This window comes from Pyrgilauda ruficollis, unplaced genomic scaffold (genome assembly GCF_017590135.1).
Source record: "Pyrgilauda ruficollis isolate IOZ18807 unplaced genomic scaffold, ASM1759013v1 scaffold18, whole genome shotgun sequence".
In the NCBI taxonomy this organism is placed as follows: domain Eukaryota; kingdom Metazoa; phylum Chordata; class Aves; order Passeriformes; family Passeridae; genus Pyrgilauda; species Pyrgilauda ruficollis.
The window spans coordinates 2,686,946-2,713,107 of NW_024516984.1; the positions used below are offsets into that span (position 1 = coordinate 2,686,946).

Genomic DNA, 26,162 nt, shown 5'->3' on the forward strand with positions numbered 1-26,162 from the left:
CATAACTGTGACATGCTACTCAGAACTATTTTTCTTTCCTTACTATTTGTTTTGCTATCATTGACTTGAGAAGATGAATATAAAATAACCCCATTATTAAATGTACTCATTCTAAATATTAATGCAAAGAGACTCTACATACTATGCTGAAATCAGTCCACTCTGTGTCAAACATTTATTTCTTAGTTCCATGGTCTTGTTCCTACCTAGTACATTGTTCTTGCCAACATTCAGGCTCTGTCTGGCCTTTCAGAGCTATCTTCCAATAATGTAGGCTTCATCTGCAAAGTGGCACATAAACAAAGTTATTTCTGTAATTACCCAAATCTTGCACATACTTAATGTACACAAGCTCTCCCTTAAAACTGAGAAGTGTGAGAAGGTATGAATATGTAAAGTTGTATGTAGGTACTGATTGTAGCAATTCATTTATATTGTAAATAAGAGCATTTTCCCATCTAGTAAACAAAATTTCCTTATTCTGAATGGTTCCTATATATAGAGATAGTGTGAAGGTGAAAGACTTTAGTCTGGGTCTTAATCCTGTCTATGCCTCCCTGTCCTGTTGTATTTCCCTGTTTTGTGGAGCTCACAAACAGATTGTGGGTTTGATCCCTGTGGGTCATTCACTTAAGAGTTGGATTTGATGATCCCTGTGGGTCCCTTCCAACTCAGAGTATTCTGTGATTTTGTGATTCTCTGGTTGTTGAGTTTGTGTGTGAAATGCACAGGTAAATGTGTGTTTAAGGTAAACATGATTAAATTAGAAATATCTGAACTTATAACCTGAAGATTTCCACAATCTTTAATTTCAGTTTGATCTTTTACTTACACTGAGCCTATGTTCACCTATAAAGCACATTCGGTGTTAGTAAAGTGAACCTTAACAATAAGTTAATTTGACGTGATCATGTTCACTGTGTTCGTAGAAGGGGAGTGCACCAAAACTTTGGTTAACCTGCTGCAAAACTAAAATGGTGGACTCGGCAAGATAAATTTAAAAGTGAAAATAGATATATAGGTTGGTGTTAGGCTGCATATAAACAGTGTATATACAAACAGGTGAAAACCCAGAAGTGTTGTATGAGGCAGAGAGAGCCCACAAAACACTGTAAGGTGTGGTGGGTGGATACTGTTCATTAATGTAATGATTCAGAATCTGTGAATTGTGATGTGATATGTTTGAAATAGGTGGCTGAATCAATTTGGATTGGAGTCTTTTTTGTTAAAGAACAGAAGATCAGATTTATGTGGTTACAAATATTTTGTTACTGGGGGGAATGAAACTGCAGCAATACATTTTAACTGAGTCTTGTATATTGGCAATATATGTACCTTTCATTCTAGTGAGCACTTCCGGCCCTCAAAGGAAAAGACATTTTTAAAGCTGTATCAGTGTCCTCACTTCCTCAAAAGTCTTTCACTGTTTTCTGTATAGTCTTGATTTTGAGAATACATAGAAACCTGACAACTGCAGCTACTTGTTTCTGAAACATTGTCTCAAGAGGACAGCAGGTTTCAGAGGGCTTGTCCAAGGGTTCTTAAGATAGTGGCTTTAATCCACAAAGCTTTCAGTAATTTGGACCTCACTTCTACACAATTAAGAGCATAAGCAGTTGGCATTAAATCCATCTTGATTTCAAAAGGCAGTTCCTCTTATCAGAGAGTTTTCTCTAAGTGAAGGCAGACTCTGCTACTTCATTATCTCCTGGACAACTGCTTTGCCTATAAGTATGTGATTTTGATATTCTTCTCAGAAAGCTGAATGTCTCCCTACCCTCTCTTTCATGTTCTTCGAGAGACAATAACAATTTAGTGTAAATGTGTGAGCTATGTGGATTTATTATTGTAGATGGTGAATATTATTATGTGCCCTGTGGGCAGTCAATTGTATGTGGCATATATTGTAGATTTATATCTTGTCTGCTTAAAACACTACTTGAAATGCCTAGAGACAGGGTTAGCTGCTTAAGTTGTAGCTTCAAATAAATAAATAAATACATTAAATAAATAATTGAAACAGGCAGTTTCAGATAATAAAGAGAGATGGCTTCTGGGTAGAAAATTCTGTAAGTCTTAGAGCAACATAATCTTTAATAAAGAAGGTGAAATAAAATTCCCAAAGAATTTCTTATCTGCAGATAAATTAAAACAACCAAGCACCCAAACTAGCAGGACATATACTTGGTGAATTAGAATCTTCTTTATGTATGGTATACAACTAATTACTAGGGAGCATTTTATTTACCTCTAATTTCTATTTAATAGCCGCTGCACTTGTCATTGCAGGTATGGTTACAAAAGTATGGCTACCTTCCACCAACTGACCCCCGAATGTCGGTGTTGCGCTCTGCAGAAACCATGCAATCAGCTATAGCTGCCATGCAGCAGTTCTATGGCATTAATATGACAGGAAAAGTGGACAGGAACACAATTGAGTAAGTAACCAGTACTGAACTGCTCTTGACTTTTCTGTTTCAAGCAGGGTAAAATAGAACGGGGAAGCAGCTGTGTAACCGGAGTATCCAAATAGCGTTGCAGCTTCAGATGGGGAAGTAAATTGTTTCTCTCTTCCTTGCCTTTTCATTTTCTTCAGCTTTTTTATTTCATGGTAGCGGGTCATCACCTGCCTAACTGACGTCTGCCTTTGGGCAAGTGATTGTAAACAAGATATTGCAGGGTTACCTAAAGTAGGGGCCAAAAAGTTATCATTGTGGAAAGGAGAAAACATGTTTGAAACTAGCAAGAATCCACGAAATGTATCACAGTTGAAGGAGTCTTGTTTTAATGGAAAATCTTTAGTGTAAATTTCTTTATTCTTATTTATTAAATTTAGCAGACTCCACTGGCCCATTTGTTTAGTGGTTTCTAGTAACAAAAAAACAGGTGTGGTTATGGTTGAACCGATGGGGGCTCCCGGGACAAGTGAAGAGATCTGAATCTTTGCTCCATGTTTCAGAAGGCTGATTTACTATATTATGACATATATTATATTAAAATTATATACTAAAACTATACTAAAATAATAGAGATAAAAGGATCCTTCAGAATGCTAGAAAGAACATCAGAGGAATGAGGGATGATAACGAAAGCTCTGACTTCCAGAGAGTCCGAGCCAGCTACATCTTTGATTGGTTATTAAGTAGAAGCAACTCACATGAACCAATCTAAGGTGCACCTGTTGGTAAACAATGTCCAGACCACATTCCACAGCCATCAGATAGTTATTGTTTATATTTCTTTTCTGAGGCTTCTCAGCTAGAATAGGAGAAAAATCCTAGCAAAGGATTTTTCATAAAATATTATGGCTACATGTGGAGATTTTAACATGCAGTAAAATTGAATTAGTTTTGCATGCCCTTTGCGATTCTGAAGTTGTTTCAGGCTCTCTGTACCAGATTTTGGTGACAGAATAGACACAGAGAAACTCTGTAAAACAGAGATATTACAGGACACTTTCAAACAACTCTATACCATGCCAAATTTTAAAAATGTGCCCAAAAAAATAAAATAACGGGGACTATTAATACTCAATTAAGAGAACATATCTGGGATTAAGACAACAGGACCAGGGCAGTAATCATGCCCCTGTACTTCACATTGGTGGGGCCTATCCTCAAATTCCCCATTCTGTTTTGGGCCCTTTACTGCAAGAAGACATTGAGGTGCTGGAGAATGTCCAGAGGAGGGAAACATAGCTGGGAAAGGTCTGAAGCATGAGTCCTGTGAGGAGCAGCTGTGGGAATTGTGCCTGTTAACCTAAAAAAAGGAGTCTCAGGGATACCTTATCACTGTCTACAACTACCTGAAAGGAGGTTGTAGCCAGGCAGGGGTCAGCCCCTTCTCGCAGGTAGTAAGTGACAGGACAAGGCTCAAGTTGCACCAGGGAAGGTTTAGATGGATATTAGGAAACAGTTCTTCACCTAAAGCATTGCAAAGCACTGGAACAGGCTGCCCAGGGAAGAGTAGATGTGGCACTTAGGGACATAGTTTTATGGTGAGTTGGGCGGTGCCATGATAATGGTTGGAATCAATGATTGTAGAGGTCTTTTCAAACTTAAACTATTCTCTGATTCTTTGATTTGGAGTGCTTGTTGGACTCACTTCAGTTAAATTGTGATAAAGATTATCTTGTGATTTCAGAAAAAGTTACTTTACTTGAAAAGCAAGCAATAACTCAATAGTGCTGTCACTGGATATCCAACATTTGCTTCAGTGAAATATGCTTCTACTGCTAATTTTAATAAATTTAAAAAATAATTTTTAAAATTGATTTTTAATAAAATGCTAATTTGGGGTGGGGTGGGGAGGAATTGTCTTTCATTTCCCATTTACCACCCCCAACCTGATGTGTCATCTTTTGTTATGGTAAAGTAGCTGACATTAATGATTTTTCTATCATTTAGAGTTTAGGGAAGAGACTACACAAAATGCTGGCAGGATTGGAAAAATCATTTTATTCCACTGACACATACTCTATTGCATTGAAAAGCAATAAAACAAAGCAGATTTTTGTGGCTGCCCTCAGGGGAGGCGAGTTGATCACACATCCCTCAGTTTAGGAATTTAAAGGACCTTAGACCATGCAGTGCAGTAGCAGTAAATGCCTTGTGAGAGAGCCATGCTCAAAAGTATGTTTATGGTCCTCTGCAGGGTGAAGAGTCTGCTCTTCATACACCTTCAGTGACTGATCTTTGAGCAGAGTGCTGTCAGTAACTAGGACCCTTTTCAAGACACATTAGTATCAGCTTTGTCAGAGACAATATATTTCACTAAAAGTAAAATAGTCTGTTCACAGCAGCACAGAAGGGACAGAAAGGGGTAACCTGAGGGAAATCAGCTGCCATCTTAATTTAGAGTATTTGCTGCAGAATTCAAAAAAAAAACAAACCAACCTAAAATTCTAAACTCAAATGGAGATGGTTAATGTTGCTAATTTGGCATTTTGGCCAGCAAGATTTTCTTCACTTCTGCAATTTAAGAGATTAAGAAATCCATCAATGCAGCAATCCAAAATATTAATCTTATAATGTGGTGAATATTGAGTTTTTGAGATCTTTCGATGCATCATTTTCTTCTACAGAGGAGATACATTAATATATTGCAATTTTTAGGTACATGTAACTCATGCTGGATGAATGCTACATTTACTTTGATAGTTGGAGTCACACTAACTTGAGTCAAGTTAGGAACAGAACTGACTCTTAAAGGCTTGTCACACTTACATTGGTGTTGAAAAAACAAAACAACAAACACCTGATTTTTTAACTAAATTCTGGTCTCAAAGTACCATCAGTTCACATCACTGGATATTCATGGGAGATATGACTGCATAATAAAGGGTAGATGTTTTTCAGTTGTTCATTTGTGGCATAATTTTGTAAATTTTTGAAGTTATTTTCCCTTTCATCTACACAGAAAGTATATATACTCTTTAGGTCAGACATATGTGACAGTTTGTAATTTGTTTCTTTAGGATTAATATGCTGTAATAACTAACAATGCTGGTGTTGCAAATAATAAATAAAGCAGGAACCTCATAAAAAATATGTTCTCATCTTGTGCAAGAGGATTTACCTTCTTCTTTGACACATCTTGAGAAGAGATTATGATGTGCTTCTTTGTCTTCAGAAGGACAAGCAATTTTAAAACTTATAGTAGCAACTTTATAGGAACTAACTTTGGGGAATTAACAAAGAAATAATGTCCTACAGCAGCAGCACCACTATCAAATGTCTCCTGGTGGGATTTTGCTGCTCTGAAAAAAAAATAATCCCTCAATGAATATTTTGGTATGCATAAATTCATCCTCTCCCTACTACTCAGCATTCACTTGATTTTCTTGGAAAGAATGATACATACTTATTGCTGGGGTAGGGAAGAGTGAGTGGTAGGATGAGACATCCTTATAGTGGTGTAAATACGTGAGGAAGGTTCTGAGTACAAGTACCATGAGAATGGCTAACCCAAAGAGAATACTGTCTAACGTTTGCATGGAGTGCCACGGTATTTTCTGTATTTCATTTATATATTACCAAACACAGTCAATGTTTAATGAAAAAAGACATTTCTGAAACTGGACCCACTGTTGGCATTCCTGGTCTTCTGCATCCCTAAAAGAAACATTGTAGAAAAAGACTAGTTGTTTTTTCTTAAAACTGCTATACATGTTTATTCCCAAGACTTGTTTTGCACTTTTGAGGAGTACCCTGCAAATTAGGGTAAAAAAAAGATTTCTTGATATAAAAATGGAATAATCTGTATAGGATGCTGACTAAATCTGTGCAATAACAACAAAACTTTCATTTTATTCCAATGTCATCCTTTAGAAATAAATGGCAAATATGATTGTGTCAATGCTTAGATGAGCTTCTGACCAAGTTAATGCTCTGTGCTATTTATATATTAACTATCAGTCACAAAGTAAATTCTGAGCTGTTGGAATTGATCCAGTGATTTATTTTCTTAGTAAATTAGTAATTTTTTGTGTACAAAAGTATACATATGGTCTGTACTCCCAGTAAATATCCAATGAGAAGTCTTAAAAAAGGAATCATCAGGGCTGAAATACAATACCTTACATCACTCTTTGACTGTTTCCCATTACTTAGCAAGTGTCAATAAAGTCTTATAATAGCAGGCTACATAAGCAAAGATGCTTAGAAAGACATCCATAGGCATGTCTTCTCCTCACTAGAAGTTTAAGGGTATAATTCAGTAGTTTTCTTAAATAGACATCTATAATTTTTCCAGCCACTAAGTTGCAGTATCTCAAGCTGAACCTTCTCTTTTATTTTAATTTTTGCTATAACTCTGTCCCAAATAACTCCCAAAGCCCAACAACAACAGAACAATTGTGGAACCTTAGCAGCAATTTTGATAAGGAATAAAGCAGTTTCAATTCAACCAAATTTACAGTTTTTAATGTTTTGATTCTGTGAGGGTAAATTTTTTCTTGAAGGCTTAAGAAAAATAAGAGACAGAAAGAGATTTTTCCTCCTAGAAAACAAAGAACAAAATATGGTTAGGCAACTGGCTTGAGACAGAAGTTCAGTTTCATCTCTCTACTGGAAAAGCATCACAGTTTTGCTGCATATTTTTCTTTTAATCTTTCTAGATTTGCTATGAGTCTAAAATATTTAAATTTTCTTGACATATATAGCTCCTCAAGATTCAAACTAATGGAGTTAGAAGAGGAATGTGATGTGACACAGTGTACAGATAGAGAACATTAGTCACAATTAAGCCTCTTTATTGAGTATTTATAAAATATTAATTTTGAAGTGCTTCTGCAGAAAAGATTTCTCAAAGTTCAAAAACAGTGATGAAAGAGAGGCAAAGTCATTACTTGTATGCACCTTTTAAAAATGAAGCATATTTCCAAACATTTCAAAAACATGTCAAAAAATTAAACTCTAACAAACAATCAGGAACATGGAAGACCTTGATCATATTACATTAGAAGAATCTATATTTGGAAGAACACAGAAATCAATGTTTTATTTGTCAATTTCCCCAGGAGAAGACCATATTATCTGCTAAGTATTTGGAATGTCATGAGCATTAATGATTATTACTAAGAGAAGTCTTCCTCCCAGTGTGTGTCAGAACAGTTACTGTTGAAAAAAAAAATTAAAATATTATAGAAATCAAAGGAAAATTTGTGTGTCTGAAGTTGTTAACATTTTGCCTCATTTCTGTGCTTGAAAATACTGAGCTCCCATACTAGTCATGCACTAGTTTGTTTAAAATTCAACATCTAAACTTAGCTCAGCTAAGATCTAGGTGATAGATTTGGTGATGTTCTAAATCTTCGGCTGTGAATTGCATCTTTCCTTAAATTTTACATGAAGATAATTTCCCAAAAGCTATTCAACCATGCCTGCAGTGACTTCCATTTGATTTATATTTGGATTTATGTTGTGTGAACTACAGTCCCAGACCTCATGTAACAATAGCAAGAACATTAGTGGTCCAGACAGTATGACAACTTGGAACATCCCCTCTCTGTCCAAGCCAATAGGGATACAAGCATGATGTCCTTGATAGGTACATACTACTCAAAAATCAGTGCAAGAAAAAATTGTGACTGCTTGAATTTCATAACATGTTATTTTGGGCCATGTTTTGTTTTCTTAAAAAAGGATTTTAAGTAGTTCTAGTAAGATAATACAATGTTGACTTTTGAAACCACGTTACCTACTGTTCTTGACTTTTAGTATTAGTTCTGAAGTGTGAAAAAAATTTTACATTAACAAGATTTTCTGTAAGATTATTGAATCTTTTGACTTGAGAAATTATTTCAATAGCTTTCAAGATTAATTTTTAAATTCAGAACTTAGAATATTTACTTTTATCTGCCCCTAGCTTGCTAGTGACCAAATCCTGTTATTAAAATAGGTCTCCATCAGTTAAGCTAAATAATGTAAACTTTTTGGAGAGGGGAAAGGACTAATTCAATGACTTTTAAGTCATTGCCTTTGAAATTATACAACTATGAGTGATATATTATATATATGTATTTTATACAATATCTTTGTGCAGTGTTTCTAACAAAATATAATAGTTATTTGGTTTTGCTTTATTCCTTGCTCCTTGCTCTTGATGTAGGGATGTCACCTTGAGGTGAGAACACCAGTCTTTTTTGTTTGCATCTTTTTCTGCAATGTCTGTGTGCAGTTTCAACAACATAATTAATATACACCATTATTAAAAAGTATTACTGACAATGTGGCTAAAAGTTTCAGAAGGTCTGAGATAATTTCAATCTCATGAAGTGTAAACATATCATTTTAATAAGAAGAATATTACTGCCCTTTGGTCTGTAACAGAGCTCTACTTCTTTCCTTCATTTTCTTTCATTATTAGAACAAATTAAACTTTTCAGTAATATTCCATCCCAAAAATCCCTAGTTTGTTGAATTACTATTTTATTTCAAAAACCAAAGGAAGCTGAAGTAAAGTTGCAGGGTGTTTCAGCAAATGCTGGTGGGGTAAGGTTTTTTAGATTTTTGCAGAACAGTCTTTGCAGGCTCTAGGGAAAGAACATTGTTTTCCTTGCACATCAACTGTTTTATGTGCCATGCATAAGTATTCTGACTAGAAATTAGAACAAATCATTCTATGTTTCTTATTTGAAACAGGTGATTGCGAACTTGATGTCTTCAATTACGGCAGTTAAATTAATGAGTTTTTAGTTCCTGACCTGTACTACTCAATAGATTTGTCTCACATCAGAGTTTTTGCAGGCTGTTATCAGTGCAGGTGGGGTGCAGTGCCATTTTGGTACTATCAAGAAAATTTTGTACTTTCCCACAGGCTGATGAGCTTAACACCTACTTGTGCCTTTGAAAAACAGTTTGCTATATACTCATAGCTACTGCATATATGAAGTGTTACAAGTTTACTGTACTTTTAAACCACTTCTTAAACATTTATCAAAATAAGTGAAGCTGATGATTGACTGCTTTTTTGGAGTTTTTTTATTACCTGTGCAGAATCCGCTTTCTGAGATGACATTTGAAATTACTTTCCTGTCATCCAATCACACACATATACAGCTGCTGTGTGTACATTTATTTACAAAACAATGCCAGTTTAATGGTCAGAAATTCGTCCATGAAAGCCTGAATATAGGGTATGACTACTCTTCTGTTAAATGTCATTGGAAAACTACGGCTTTTACGTAGGTAATTGTTTGGCATGATAGAAATACAATGAGCTGGGAAAAGTAACAGAAGAGATTTGTATTTTACTTATGCGGTAAAAGACTTTAGCCTTACTCTCTTCCTGATGGTAAATTGTCCTGCAGCCACTCAATTCATGGAACACACTTTATCTGTGTTTTCTTTGGACTGAATAGTGCCTTACGCTACAAGTGATAAACAGTTCAAGGATATTGCTGTGGAAATTATACTTTTGAATTAGATATCATTTTAATTATAATATGTTTAAAATGCTGGCAAGTTTAATTTTTTTGAAATGTTGGAAAACAATGAAATATTGAAGATCATTGTGGAAATACAGCCTTTCTCTGGGAAATCTGGTGCTGCTGCAATGATCATTTTTATTGAATGTGATTTATATTTTTCAGCTTGATTTTGTGCAGAATGTTAAATATTCTTAAGCAATAATTCCTGAGTTAAATATGTCCATTAGGAGCTTACAGGTGCAATGAGATACTTCTCATTGTGTGGAAAAAGAGTAGGATAGAAGAACTTGGTAGTATCAAAAAGGTAGCAATTTCAGTTGAATTAAAAGAACTCCAACAGTCTGTTGTATTTATTAGTTTGTATGTTTTCTATAAAATTATATATACAGATAATTGCATGTTTTTATTAGGGATGCAGTGGCTATGATTTTTATTCCATGTTGCTTTAACTGTGTGGTGCTGTTTCTTGCAGCTGGATGAAGAAACCTCGATGTGGTGTGCCTGACCAAACAAGAGGTAGCTCCAAATTTAACATTCGTCGGAAACGCTACGCGTTAACAGGACAGAAATGGCAACATAAACATATCACTTACAGGTACCAAAGATATTCCTATAGGTATACAAATGTCACTAACAGTGATGACTTTTCATTTAAAGTAAATATAAGTTCCTGAATGTTTTTCAATACTTAGAGAAGTTTATTATTACTGTATGATATAAAAGTGCTAAAAGTGCTAAAAGGATACCTCCTATAAGTACATATGTGCTGCATAAGAACCAAGTTGTTTTCCTGGATTAAAATTGCATGTATTTAGTAGCCAGTAAATTCTACGAAGCTTACAACATCAATTAAACACCCAGTACTTCCTTAGGGCTACCTTTCAACTTTCTTGGCAACTGCTGAGGGAATAATGCTCTGAATCTAGGAGTGCTGTAATGAAACTCAGATTTCTAATTTAAATATGTAAAATAGGGTATTGGAAGGAGTCAGTCTCTACAAAATGTAGGTGCCTCTAGGTCTGTTCTAAGTACAAATTAATTTGATTATAATTTGATGAGTCACTGACCCAACTTTTTCCAGTCTAGGTGATGAAGGGCATAGGACGTGTGCAGGGCAGTACATCTGTATAACTCCTGAGTCTGGAACGTAGTTAGCACAGTGTGCCTGCTGTCAAAACTGAGGCCTTGGAGGGAAAGTTAGATGGAAACTTTCAAGATGTACTCACTAGAGCTCTGTCAGCCAGAGAAAGTGTCATCATGTATATAATATAAAATCCATAATCTGTCTGCAAACCAAGGATTCCAATAGAAACAGTTGGAAAATTTGCACAGCCTTATCATGGAGTCTTGTAATATCTAGCGGGGTAAGTTCAGAGGGATAAAATAGTTTTCAAATTCATTAACTGGTGCCATTATTCATGAACCCATACAAATATTAAATTTAAATTTTGTAAGCCCTAATTGTCGTGTAGACTGTTCCTCATAGCCTGGTGAAGATATAGTTTCATTAGTAACCCTATGTCACCACTGTGGTTTATAACTGAATTAGAGAATTCTAGACATTAATTAATTCTAGAATTAAGACATTACATTCTGATGTAACATCAAGCAATAGACAACTTGGGGTTGGTAAGTTGCATTGGCTGAAGTCCTTTATTGTTAATGTAAATGTAATTTATAGTTGGTTAGAATAAAAATGCCCACCTACAGCACTTTACATCTATTTGCATTTTAGAATTTAAATGCAGTGTGTGAACACTTAGGAGGCATGAGTAGTCATCTACTCATATGTGTGGTTTTCTGTCACTCTGATTTGTACAGAGTCTGATTCCCTATTTCAATACAGGATTTTTTTACAACAGTCTAAATCCTCCCCTTGTATATTTTCTGGACTGTCACTCAAGGCATTAATCCAAATAACAAATGAAGGTGTCCAGTATTAAACTAAGTGACAAGTATCTAGTAATCTTTCTCACTATGAAGAATTTATAGCAGTTCTTTATCTCCTGCCTCCCCCCTTTGAAAATGTTGTCTCTCTCACTTTGACAAGGCCTCCCATCAAACAGAGCTTCGAAGTGAATAAGTAATATTTTTTGCAATGAAAGTACAAAATACATTTAAAATAGAAACCCTAAATTTGAGTAGAATAAAGAAGTTGTTATATTATCTTTTTGAATTAGAAAATAACCCAAAGCAAATAAAGACAAAAAAAAAAAAAAAAAAAAAAAAAAACAAAATTTCTAATATTCTTTTTCACCAATTCCCTGCTTACAGGCTTGTGACATGTATGAATGACATTTTAACCTGCTTTGTTTCCTAAAATTTTAATCATATCTCTAGTATCATTTATCTGCTCCATTTTTCTCTGTGCCACTCAGTCTCTTTATAACCTGCAGGTTTCCAGCTGCATTCTGTGCTTTCCTGGCTGGTTGAACCTTGCAGTCTGAAGTGTGCTTGTTAAGCCAGTTTACTAATTCCTCCACAGAAAGAGCAATTTCTCCTTCATTTCAATGCATGATACAGTTTACAATTTTTTGGAAACTAAAACCAAAACCCCACAACAAATACTTCCAAAAGCAAGCTCCCCACCCCTCCGTGCCCTGGAACTTTTACCTATTTTCAACATGTAATTTTTCCACCTGAAACAATTCTGCAATATTTCAAGATAAAGTTTCAAAGAAGCAATTTAAAATTATAGTTATAATTAGAAGTTACATTAATAGTGTATTTTTCCCCATATTACATTTTGAACATTTAATATGTCCTTTTGGCAACATATTAAATTTTGGACTTAGGTGATATTTATTCTTAGAACCAAAATACAGATTTCCAGTATTGGGAATATCAGCCTGGAATATGCAATGTGCTGCATTAATTATGCCTGCTCTCCCTCAGGGAATGCAGCTTTCTTCTCATTTGAACTGATATGTGATGTTTGTTACAATTTCTGTTTCCAATGAAATTACCCAGTTTACAGTATTTTTCTGACCAATATAGTTCATGCTGATAAACCTTGTGAACATTATTAGTTCACATGTTATAGAATAATATCACTTTTACAAAGAAACATAAAGTAAGTATTTGAAACTTTTTACCAGCCAGAAGAGTATAGGGGTGAAAGAGAACATCTAGGGTACAAGAGAATTATGACTCCACTACAGAAAAAGCTACAGAGGTCTTAATGATATACTCTTAATCATTCCTTAGTATTTTAGGCTATGTCAGATTATGCAACGATCTCTGAACATGGTACAGAATCAGAGAAGAAATTTAAGAAAGCTATGAATGGATTTTTAAAAACTAAAGTTTTAAAAAAAATTAAGGGGGCATTTATGAAGGCACATATGATTCTCAAAAATATAGTCACCTTCTCTTTTGCTAGAAAAGTAAATAATCCAGTACTTTAAAGAAGGAGCAACAATGTGAATCAATAAAGTTATCAGTTTTGTAAAAATAGAACATATAAATGTTTATATGTCCATTTTAGACAGGGAATCATGAATATGAAGCCCTCCTCATCAGAATTCTGTGCATACTATTCATAATCTGAACTCCAGCAGTCAGTGATTTCTCAATTGCCCAGTCATTTCTCAATTGCACAGATTATTCTATCTGCAAAATGCTTTTGCAAGTAAAATTGGAGAATGTTCTGTAAAAAGAAAAGATTTCTCTTGATTTATAGTTATAAGTATATATGAAGTTAGAACTATGAGTTAGAACTTGTAACAATTTACAATAAAATAATAATTGAAAAGCTACTCTGATTTATTTTTTCATGCTTAAGTAAGGAAAAAAAAAACAAATTCAATCAATCCGCAATATGTAATAATTTAATTGGTGCAGGAAACTTAGCTGTAGATAGTCAATAGCTTCATCCCAAACCCACTATAATTAATTTCATCTTTTTCTTGACTTCAGTGGACAATGGGTCAAGCCCCAGATAATTGTCATTTTCCATTTACAAGTTAGATACATCCTAGATTTCATTTCTGAAAGAAGATGAAAGATTTGAAGAGGTCTACTTTATGCTGTTCAGATAAATGAATGAATGCTAGCTGGGAGCTTCAGTATGCAATCAAAAGTCTTATCTGGCTTGTTAGCAATAGACTATGCAATTTCTATTGTCTAAATCGTCCATATTGTGTAGAATATGGAGAGAGAATTTCTTGGATATTTGAAATTCACTCTAAAAAAATAAGGAAATACTGAATTAAGAAAAAACTTTGAAAATCCTGTTGATTTATAGTAGCAAAAATTGTTTTGAATGTATTAATACAAAGTAATATTTAGAACATATTCCATGTTTATGTTGCATTTTATTGACTTGAGATTACCTAGTAGCATATTATGACATCAGATTTCTTAACATAGCTTTCCTATAAAAACATTTGACTGTCAAGTATTTTGCTAGTCTTGGGTTTTTGTCTCGGAAATCTCATCTCTTTCGTGTTTCATCTTCTTTTAATGAATGTTGAGGAGAATATTATCCATGAAAATGAAGAGACAAGTTAATTATAAATTCTTTCAATCATGGCAGCAGTAGGTTGAAAATCAAACCCACAGAAAATCAAAAGTAATAGTTCTGGTTTACGTTTAATCAATGTGAGCAAGAGCTATATTAGCCAAGATAGCACTCTTAGTCTATAGCTACAAAGAGTCAGCAAACTGAAACTGGAAAAAAGTTGAAGCTAAAAACCTCACATCAGTGGGAGATTGGTGAAGCAACTTCATAAAAACCAATTTCTAGAGAAATTATGGTGCAAAGTGAAATATGGTTTTGGCCAGAGGTAATTTATTACTTTCAATAAAATTTGTAGTTTGGTTAAAAACCACCCAACCAACCAACCAAAAAAAAAAAAAAAAAAAAAAAAACCAAAAAAAAACCAAGAACAAACCAACCCAAAAAACCACCAAAACAACAAATAAACCCCCAACCCCCAAAGTTTTGGTTCAGTTTAGGTTTGATTTACATCAATGACAATAAAAAGGTTGTGTCAACAACTTATTCACATTTAATGTTTGTTTCAATTCATTTTACTTGAACAGTTTCATATCAACAACAGATCTTAACTAGCTTACTTCAAACAGATTATTGACTGCATCTTTTTACCTACTCAGTTGAAATTCCTGGTCTTTCATCTATTTAAATTTCAGATTACTGATTTTACACAGTCAAGTGAAGTATATCCTGACAATCTTGCAAGGCTCCTGAAGCTGATGCAGCCAAAAATATGTCAGTGAAACATGTATGATTTTTCTTTTAGGATATTCTGGGAAAGGAGTGGGAAGGGAAGGAAAACCCAAAGCTTTTATGAAATCAATAGGACTCAGGATTCTAGAATAACACTTTCAAAACAAGACTCTTCAGGCAGCTGTAGAAATAGTACATGAATGTGAAAAGTGCATATCAGTGATAAAATCTAATTGTTCTTGTGGAAGACATGTATTTTAAAGTTATAATGCTTGACACAACTATTAGGTTGAAAGTCATGCAAAACCAGCAGTGATAACCACAAAAAAAGCATAATCAATTGATATGTGGCTGGGGTTGTCTAAAAATAACAGCTCTCAAAATTTATAAAAATTATCACTCAGTTTATTAGTTCATAAAAAATGGCATGAAAATAGATGTTTCATTTTATAAATTGCCTTTTTTTTTAGTAATTACAGGATCTTCAACCTCTTTGTAAAGTTGCATTGCCAGTCTGGTCAAGGTCAGCTTTGGATCTTTCTCTCATTTGAACTTTGCTGTGAAATGATCACTAGACACTGAGGCTAGGAAAGCAATACTTAGAAAAAACATGGATTTTTGTTATGAAGGGCTTTGTCTTGCTATGCTTTCACCTTGCAATAAGAGTGGTTCTGAGTTGTCACATCCTACACTTACTTCTGTTTGAGTTCCATTATCTAGACATGTTGTGAGTGTAAGATACCCAATTCCTGTCTTTTTTTTTTTTTTTTTTTTTTTTTTTTTTTTTTTAACTCTTGTGGAAGTTACCACTGTTTCAGGTGATTGCTGGATTTAAGTTGTGGATCTAAATAGGAAAGGGTTCATATGAGACATTATTTTCTATTGCAATCATAGGTCTAAACTGAAGACTTTTAAAAGATGAATCCTAGTATTTCTGGTAATTGACACACTGTCTTTGTGGATTGATTTTACTGTACTTCCCCCTTGGAGGTTGTATGATAAACAACATGAAAGAAATGTAACATAACTTGGATTTCAGATATCTGCACTGGTGCATTTTTTTAAACAAAGTTCCCAGCAAGGCAATTTCAATGTTTGTGTTGCTCTTTTAGGATTGAACCTGGATTGTGTTTAACACATTAAAAGTGGACAGTTGTTTTCTGTAAATACTCTTGTATAGGAATAACTGCTGATTTGTGTAATTTCTCTTTCAAGCTACACTTTTCAGTATAATCTTGCCCACTCCAGAATGTTGGTTTGGAAGCCAGAAAATCTCTCAGGTTTTAACAGAGAAAGTATGCTTTGGAAAAAATATTACTTTACAATGAATCTGGAGATATAGAATGCTATTTCAAAAGTAAGTCAATAGCTGAATCCCGTGGAAGATATCTGCTATCAAAGGTAGTGTACTTGAGCTTGCAAGTGTGAAACTAGCACAATGGCTCAATTTCTCATTTGTAACCTGATTAAAACTTCATTCAATGTGCTGGAAAAGCAAGAAAATGTAAAATGATAAGTTTTAACATTTGAGTCAAACCCTTTTAGACAAATTAATTACTCAATTTACCACCAATACAAAATTCCAGTCTATTTTTATCCTTTTTGTCATTTCACATATAATAGCAGAAGACCCTTCTTCCATTTGCTAAATACCAAAGTGGGACTTTGACCAATTACTAATATTCCTAAATAAAAAAATTAAAAAAAAAATCAAACAAATAAATAGATTAAAAAAAACCCCAAATCCCAAGCTGTATATTTCAGGTAAACTTTTTCTATACCAATATTTCCATTCTTTTAGACATGCTCTGTATTCTGTGAGAGCCTGTTGATTCATTTGCCATATTTCTTATATCCATGGCAAATAACAGAGGCTGTAATCCTTCAAAGAGCTCTGCTTCAGGCCATACATGTGCCTTAGGGAGCACACAGCAGGACTGACTGAGAGCACATCTGCCAGCTTTGTAAGGGATATTCTCAGCATAGCAACAGTGAAGTTTTTGGTAGTGGCAGTGTAAGTGTGCCACTGTGATGTGCTTTTGATTTTGTGTCACGGGACAGGTTCCAAAATGCTGTACTTTCTCAGGGGGCACAGACAGCAGTTTATGAACTTGCTAATTAAAACATCTCAAAACCCCCTAATTCTCAAAGGCAGGAGTTTTCAGAGAAGAGTTCTGCAAGGGCTGATTGTTGGTACAGTCTGCCCAATATTTTTTTAATCACAGAAAATGCAATGCAACACTGATCATAAAATTAGTGATGAACAAATAATTATGGAGTATCATAGAAAGCGATTTAAATCACATGACATTTATGTAATGTAGAATAAGGTGATGCCTACAGATCAGAGGATATTTTCTCTCTGACAGCAAGATCAGTACTGCAGTACTTTATGGTTGTGACAGAGCACTAAAAGATATAGTTGTAAAAAATATAGTTGTAAAAGAGCGTTAAAAATTGGGTTGAGTTGAATAAAAATCACAGAAAATATTCAATAGACTGGAGAAAATGTCTTATAACCTGAGATGTAAAGAGTTCAAAATTTTAATTTTTTTAGAGACAACAAAAAGATAATGACTTTGCAGTGCAGAAGTATCTTTTAAATGTCTTTGTGTATAGGGGAAAAATTTAGAAGGTCATATATGTGAGAGAGAAAAACAGAATGAGAACCAATAATACAAGCCAGGCAATTAATAGAATAGGCACAAGTATTAATTCCTTGGTTAAATCACCTTTGGAACAAAAGATCAAGGTAAACAGTGGATTCTCTACAATGTATTATCTTATAATTTCTGTTGATATCCCTCTGGGACATACATACCAGCTAAAAAATTCTGCTTTGGTTAGACAGCACTATTGGACTCAATACATTGAAATCTTTTTTGAGTGGAAGTCTAAATATGTAACTTTATGTTTTCTACATAAAGCTATAAAGAAAATGTATATATGAAGTAAAATCTATAAAATTATGCTTGAAAGATTTATTTCATTTATATAAACATAAATACCATATAATCAAGCACATTTAATGTACCAAACAAATCAATCATTCATGGTTTATTCATGAAAGTGTATTTGTTCTCCTTTAATGTGCCATGCTGAGTAAACTGGCAAAAATATTACATATACTCTAGAATGATGCAATTTCTGAAATTTGTGCTGGACATTCAGTCAAGCACATATCAAATGAACAAAGGGAATCTGATTGCAGCGGTTTCAGAGCAGACACAAACCTTAAAGAGTTTTTGCTGCCCATATGAATCAAGTGGAAATGATGCAGAAAATTGGATAGGTCTGAAATTGATTATTGACATTAATTTCTTGAATTCAATAACAAAACCAAAGATTTTTTAAAAAAGTTAATTTCACTATAATTTACTAACTATGAGAGTAAACTTTAATTCTGATATTGTTTTGCCTTTTCATGTGTATGTTACTTGAAGAAATAAAGGAGACTGAAATTTCTTTTTAATACATATTCTTGAGTTAGCATATAATTGTCTACTATAAAATGATGTCTCTGATGGATTCTATAGTGTTATGCAAGATTTACAGATGTAATCAGATCATAAAAGGACATCTTAGCCTGTCAAAAGGCTTTGTTTCTGATAAGGAATTTATCCAGTTGCAAATGCAACAAGGTTTTGTGAATGCTGGTTGGTGGTCACAGTATGAAGTTCTGCTTTTGTTAATGAACTTACTAATAAGTAAAAAATTCATTTAACTAAAAACATTTTTCTTTTGATCAAAAAGAACATGACATTCTTTAGCTGTGATGGATTCTAATTGTGGTCCAGGAGGTAAACAGTCAGTGGTTGATTAATCTGGTTATCCCACTGTTAAGAATTTTTCATTTTAATATATTTTAAATGTTCTAAATATAATATTCTTTGTACTGCTGGGAGTGAGCCAGCTAACATAATAAGTTCTAGCTTAAAGGGCTATACAGATTGACACCATAATTTTGCACCAGCTTGTTTAAAAATACTCTTCCTAAAGTATATAATGCCAGACTAGCATGTTTTATTAAAAGCACAGGGCTTATAATAATTAGTGGAAAATGGTTATTAGCAGTGTCACTTACCACTCTGTCAAATTTAATCTATGTAATGTTTCTCTGTTTCTTTCAGCATAAAGAACGTCACTCCAAAAGTAGGTGATGCTGAAACTCGTAAAGCCATTCGCCGTGCCTTCGATGTGTGGCAGAATGTAACTCCTCTAACATTTGAAGAAGTTCCTTACATTGAATTAGAAAATGGCAAGAGAGACGTGGATATTACAATCATTTTTGCATCAGGTTTTCATGGAGACAGTTCTCCCTTTGATGGGGAGGGAGGATTTTTAGCTCATGCATATTTTCCTGGCCCAGGAATTGGGGGAGACACTCATTTTGACTCAGATGAGCCATGGACTTTGGGAAATCCCAATCATGATGGTAAGAGAAGACCTAATTTTAAACAAAATAGATAAATGGCATGAATTTTCAGCTAACAGAACTGTTCCCTGTTCCCCTGTTCCTAAAGTCACGTGGTTTTCTTTCCTTGGTTAACATTACTTCAGAAATATATTTGGTTGATCACTCTCTTTGAATCCAAGGCTGAAAAGTGTCTGTCTGATTGTAATACAGTACGAAAACATATTTTGCTTGAAAAAGATTCAATTCTTATTAGGAAACTTCATGATCATTCAAACACTGTACTGGTGAATATTTACTTAGACTACTTCAGTTTTGCATTTTTTAGCATGTCAAGCTTATTTAGGTTTAGGCGAAATGTGGAATATTTAGCAGTGATATAAGAACAACTTCAGCTATCCACCAATTTTGTGGATATTAATAGACATAAAACCTAGTCTTCAGTTTGCATCTATGATGAAGTAGTGGCAGCATTTAACGGCAAATCTTAAAGAGCAGAATTGGTGTTTCCCCAAAACTTCTGAATGTCTTTTGCAGTTGTTGATTTTAACATGTCCAATTTAATTAAGGAGTACATTCCCCATAGTCAAATAAATAACTGCACAGTGCAGTTTACACACCTATCATTTACCAGATAAAGAGTAAATATACCCTTTATTTTTCACAACTAAAATCTGGCCATTGCCAAGCATCTCTCCAAAACAGTATCAAAGAAGAGATTTTCTGTTGACATATTCTGTGTTTGATGCTGTGACACCTTTTGTTTCCAAGCAGCTTCAGGTTTTCGTGGTAGATCCCTCTAAGCCAGTTACATGAAGTTTGAGACATCTCTTCAGAGATGCACAAATAGGATGTTTCTGGCATACAAAAGACGATAGAGATGGCAAGAAGTAGAGAACTGTTGTATTTCAATGTTACAGTGAATTTGTGAGTGATGAGAGGCTTTATCTAATTCCTTTTCTTTCCCCTTCTCACCTGAGATCCTCCAAGTAAAATTCAGAGCTTTTTATGTGGCAGTATTTGTAGATTGGGTTCTGAAACAAAACCATAATTTAGCATTTTAGGAGAATAAATATGGTGCTGTGACTATTTCATTGGTGCAATACTTCTGCTGTGCCCGAGTCAGTTGAAGCCAGGGCTGTATAAGGCACTGTAAAAGCCCTCAGTTGCGCAATGGGTTCAAGACATTTCATTCTTGTGAAACAAGCCCTAGATTCTTACTGGAGCAAAAACTGTGGTATTGCACAGCTCATATTTGCCTTCTTCACACGTTTAACTCAAAGGAGCTCTGATGGGAGTCCTCTGTGCAGTTCAGGTACACAGTCAGTCACAGCATTGTGAGGGTAAATGAATTTCAGGTGTCTAGTTTTGTGTTGGTTGGAGACCAACACTGCACATGATGTTCAGTGGTTTTGGAGCTATTGCTTGAAGCACTCAGGAAAATCTTCAGGCATATGTACAATGAAGTCAGGATGTCAGTTTAATTGGGATAACTCTTTTGGAGCAGTTCCACGCCTTGTATGAAAGTGAATGAACTTCTGGCTGTCTCATTTTTCTTTAACTTAAACAATTTTCATATTGCCAAATGGCACTTATTTCTTTATAGGCCTTTTGAGGTTTGTGCTTTGTAGAGCAGTTTTCAAAAGCTATTGCTTGTATTAATATATTTTAATTTAAAAAATCAAGGGAAAGTAAATTGATGCTATCATTAAAACTGTGATTTTATGTATCTTAGAACTTTGAACTTTTATAATAAAAAGGTTTGCTACCTATATCACAAAGGTTTAAGAGTTATGATTGGAATTTTTTTCGGCAATTTAATAACTTATGTACTTTGGTGTGCTTAAATATACTTTTTTGAGGGACACATATTCCTGATAAAATCGAATACTCAAAGTAAAAAATGGAAGATTTTTTTGAAAATACATGATAGTTATTTAAAATATCCTGCCAATGCAAGTTGTCTGAAGAAATTTGGTAACTGTTAGTTTCATTGTTGACATGGTGGGAACTGTGGATCATAGGTCATAGTTGTCCAGGGAAAACTTCCCTGTCATTGTAGCCCTAGAAACATTAATTGATATACATTTCATCTGAAAATGCAGGGCACCTGTTTTTTTGATTGGTGACTTTTAGCTGTCAGGTAGGCCAGGTTTCCTCATTGTCTTACTGATTAGCTTGTGTTTAGGAATCCTGGAAGATCATGCTGGTTTTGGGGTTTTTTGGTTTTGTTTGGGTGTTTGGTTGTGGTTGTTGCTGTTGTCAGGTTTGGGGTTTTTTTTTTTTTTTTTTTTTTTTTTGTGTTTGTATTTGGCTTGGGGGTTTTTTGTTTGTTTTGCTTTGTTGTTGTTTGGTTTGGTTTGTTTTTTCGGTTTTTTGGTGGTTTTTTTGTGTCTGGGAAAAATTTCCAGGGGGAAAAAAAGATGAGCACACTATTTGGGATTGACAGGAAAGAAAGACTTACAGCTCTCTTAGGCTTCCTATCATTTTGAGCTGAGTCTCAAAACACGGAAAAGCAGAAGGTTGAAAAATATATATGTAATCTTAGATATGAGTCATTTTTCCCAGGTGAGTGTCAGTTTTAAGATTCATTGCTCCAATAGTCCAATAGTCACCTTCTTGTGGTATTATCTGAAATCTGGTAGAATGGGAAAAAGATTTGATGATTTATTTTTATTTTTAAACTAACTCTCACCCCAAGGGGCTGATTTTCTCTCATTCCTATTCCAGTATCCCAGAGAGATTCAAAAACACAGAGCAACTTGTTTGCTTAGTAGCAAGAATGCAAAAATAAGGTCCTTTTGAAAAATCCCAGCCTCATTCTTCCCCTTGTACTGTTCTAATGAAAACAGTTTATATGTCATCTACCTCAGAAAAGACAGGCAACTTAATGAATCGCTTTCATAAACTGTTGTCTTTTCTAAAGTAATTTTCATTCCAAATAAGGGATCAAATACAAAATCAGTGTTCTGATTATAGTTAATTACTACAGCAATTTATTCTGACTACTTAATTGCAGTGTCTTCATACTTCAGGTTTTTGGTTGATTTGGTGGGTTTTTTTCTTATCACATTTTGTCAATTTTCTTGTATTTTTCTTTCATTTAATCATACTCTAGACTCCAAGGACAGTTGCAATAGAAATACACCATCTCCAGCTCATTGCTGCTTTCCTTTGTTCTCACTTCAATGGTATGTTCTTATCAATCGTGTTCTGTGAAGAGATTTGTGCTTTGACTCCTCCTTCATCCTGAAGAATGAATGAGCTTTTGTAGGAGTAAAGACTAATGGGCCCATCACTCAGGAAAAAAACCCTCCTGTCATACAATTTTACACTTGCGGGCTTTCTACAGGCTTATACAAGAATATATTTCTTTGCTTTCATAATACCCTGTAAGCAGACTACAGCTGGTACCTCAGCTCCAGCTGAGCTGTGGAGGTCTTTTCTCTGAATTTCCATCCCTGGTACTGCAGGTGATCCTAGAAATATTGTCAGAAAGAAGGACAATAGACTTAGCATCATAGGCAAGCAGCGGAAACAAGGACAGAATTTCTTTTGCCAGGGAATGAGGGAGATACTGTGCTTTTCTTTTTTTCCTTTCTTTTTTTTTTGGAAACAAGGACAGAATTTCTTTTGCCAGGGAATGAGGGAGATACTGCGCTTTTCTTTTTTTCCTTTCTTTTTTTCCTTTCTTTTTTTTTTTTTTTTTTTTTTGGATAAGGAAAGGGAACACTATTCTTTCAACACTTTATACAAAGTGTGTGTATTGGACTGTAGACGTCCTTTAGTCAGCTCCCATCTTCTAGTTTCACATTTAGCAAAACTACTTTTCAAGTTCCCATGGGAGTAGGCTGTTTCACTTACAGTAGACTCCATTTCCTTTATGATCTGCCTATCTAGACTTCAGGTGAGATAAGAGCCGTAGCTCTTTAAATTATTTGGAACAGGATGGTTTTTTCATGCACTTTACGAAGTATCTTGCGCTCCTAGGCAGTCTCAATTAAAACTCAGTTATTCTGGTAGTGCTTGGCAAATACAGAAGTAGAAGAAACACTCTTCAGGAACAGCAAATCAAAATGGATGGGATTTTACAGGAAAATGTTTCACAATATGTGCACTTAAAGATGTAAAAATGTAAAGGGATAAACAGGAAATTAAAATCATACTGCATGAGTAGATAGCTGAAAAATCATCACTTATTAGTAAAAAAATTAAATCCTTATTTTCTTTTGAACTTAAAAACTGTAAACAAAACAAACAAACAAAAAAACAGTGAAGAAAAAAGAAAGAGGAAGAAATCTTAATATACCAGCCTTGAGATTAGGGAGGGATTTCCTTTTTCCCATGACTCTAATCCATTTAGGTGATATATATCCACTCATTGTTTTTAAATTAAAAAATTATGGACAATGAATGATGTATTAAATCTAGGAAGTGACAATGACTTCTTCCTAGGAGTGGCAGTACTTTGGAGATATTGTACTGTCAAAACCCGCAAAAAAAAAATTTTTCAAGTATTTTCTTCGATGGCAATATTTCAAATGACTGTGATGAAATTCAAAGTCACTGCAAGGCAGCATCTCAGATAGGTACTGTCTCTGTAAATTTTCTAGCAGCTTGAAGAAAAATCCTGTCTTACGTCCTGTTTTTCTGTACCAAGTCTGAAAGGGGCATCTTATTAGCATTATTGCACTGGTTTATCAAAATTTATTTCACATTTGTCTGTCTACATGTACTTAAGTTAGTTTAAACCTTTTTTAAAGCTGTTATTTTTTTCTGGGAAATCACTGAATGCATCTAAACCTATTTAAGGGAGTGTTAAACCAGTTTAAATTGAGAGTGCACTACATTTAACTAGATTAATTTAAGATTGACCTACTTGCACAAGTGCAGCTTTTTAAAAAAGGGCAAGATTTAGAAGAAGTGCTTGAGGAAAACAAGGATTTCTTGGGAGCTTAGCTTTCAAGCACATTAGACATGATATGTAATGTACCAATTACTGGATAAAATGTGACCACAGAACTGTGTCTTCCAGCAGCAGAAAATATTTGGCAAAAACTAAGTGTTCATAAACACAGTAGATCAGTAGTGGTAATTTGATACTGTTATCTTCATATCAGCAAGAGAAATAGAAGTCAAACTAAAATACACTATTTTTTACCTCTGTAGAAAATTTACCAAGGTAGACAGTGTACCATACTGAAATTCTGCAGAAAATAGTTCTTTCATCAAAGAGCATATGATAAATAATACCAAGTGGAACTGCCTTACAGAAGTAATAGATTGTTTTATTGTACAGTGACATGTAAGGAGAATATTACTGCTAAGTACTTACATACATGTGGGATATTTTGTAACTTGTGTCTACATAAAGCTCCCTCTTTGGGAAAACAAACTTAAAATTAAAGAATTCACTTTTGTTGTTTTTTTTTTTTTTTTTGTTAATTCTCCAGCATTCAAAAAATTATTCAAGTTTGCAGGCAATAACTAGAAAACAAGCAAAGAAACCTGTCACTTTGTACCATGCTGTTTGTAGATTGCCAAGTAAAAGCTTCTTGGAGCTGATGCAAATACAGTGTCCTGTGTAATGTACTTAGACTCCAGTTAGTGCATAGATTCTGCTGTGGGCACTGTGCTAGCAGCCAAGAAAAATTTATGAAAATCCTGATCTCTGAACTACATAGATCAACTTGTACTAAATTTCTTTTGGCTGCCAGTGTGGTTGACACAGTGCAGGAGATATATGCTATTGGAAATATGAACCAGTGGAGTTGTGAAAACCATCTCCTAAGGGAGCTCTGTGTCTTGAACAGTGCTCATGCTGTGGCTTGGTATAAAGGAAGCCAAGCATTTCAGATCAAAGGAAGCTCTGTATTACAATGTTAACATAGCTTTAACTTCATAAAACATAGTGCTTTTAATTGATTATATATTTTTTTTAATAAGCAATTATCAATATCAAATTTGATCTGTAACAAAGCAGTGTAACCTTCCAGTTTTCAAATGCTTATTTTATAGTTCTGCACTAGGATAACTATGTAGAAAACTAATATCTTATTTGAATTTTTATTTTATAGTACTTGTGTATGTGCTTGTAAATAGGGAATTGTGAAAGTAGGTTCAGATCAAAGGTTATCCTACAAAATATCCTATTTCCAGTTAATAGCTATTAACAGATATCTAAAGAAGAGAATAAGAGCAGGGTAAACATATGGCAGTAAAACCCCAGCATATTCCCTCTTAGCTTCCAGTAATCTGTGGCTCATTGAATTTCTGAGGCACAGGCCACATTTTTGTGTTTAGTAGCCTATGAGGGATTTCCTTTCATTAATCAGTGTAATCTCTTTTTGAACTCACGTAAGCATTTGGTATCCACAACATCCTGTGACAATATGTCCTGTAGTTTAAGCAGACATGAAAGACTTCTTCTTTCTGATTTTTTTTTTCAGACAGATGAATGCCCAAATTGTAAGGAAGTAGTTTTCTAATAATTTTATCTATTCCATTCATATTTTATAGGCCTCTGTCATATCTTGTTTACAGGATAAAGAGACTGAGACTGTGGAACTGCAGCCTTGTTTATATACAATTATAAGGTTAAGGTAGTATAACTTCCATTTAAATTG

The 26,162-nt window shown here is 34.3% G+C and overlaps 1 protein-coding gene across 1 annotated transcript in view; it reads left to right on the top strand.

Moving 5' to 3' along the window:
• MMP16 (matrix metallopeptidase 16) overlaps window positions 1-26,162 on the top strand; it is a 166,728-nt gene that overhangs the window by 80,590 nt on the left and 59,976 nt on the right. The window contains exons 2-4 of the mRNA XM_041464440.1: window positions 2,290-2,438; window positions 10,404-10,526; window positions 19,253-19,557. Coding sequence (XP_041320374.1) covers window positions 2,290-2,438; window positions 10,404-10,526; window positions 19,253-19,557 — 577 coding nt within the window. The remainder of the gene's footprint in view (window positions 1-2,289; window positions 2,439-10,403; window positions 10,527-19,252; window positions 19,558-26,162) is intronic.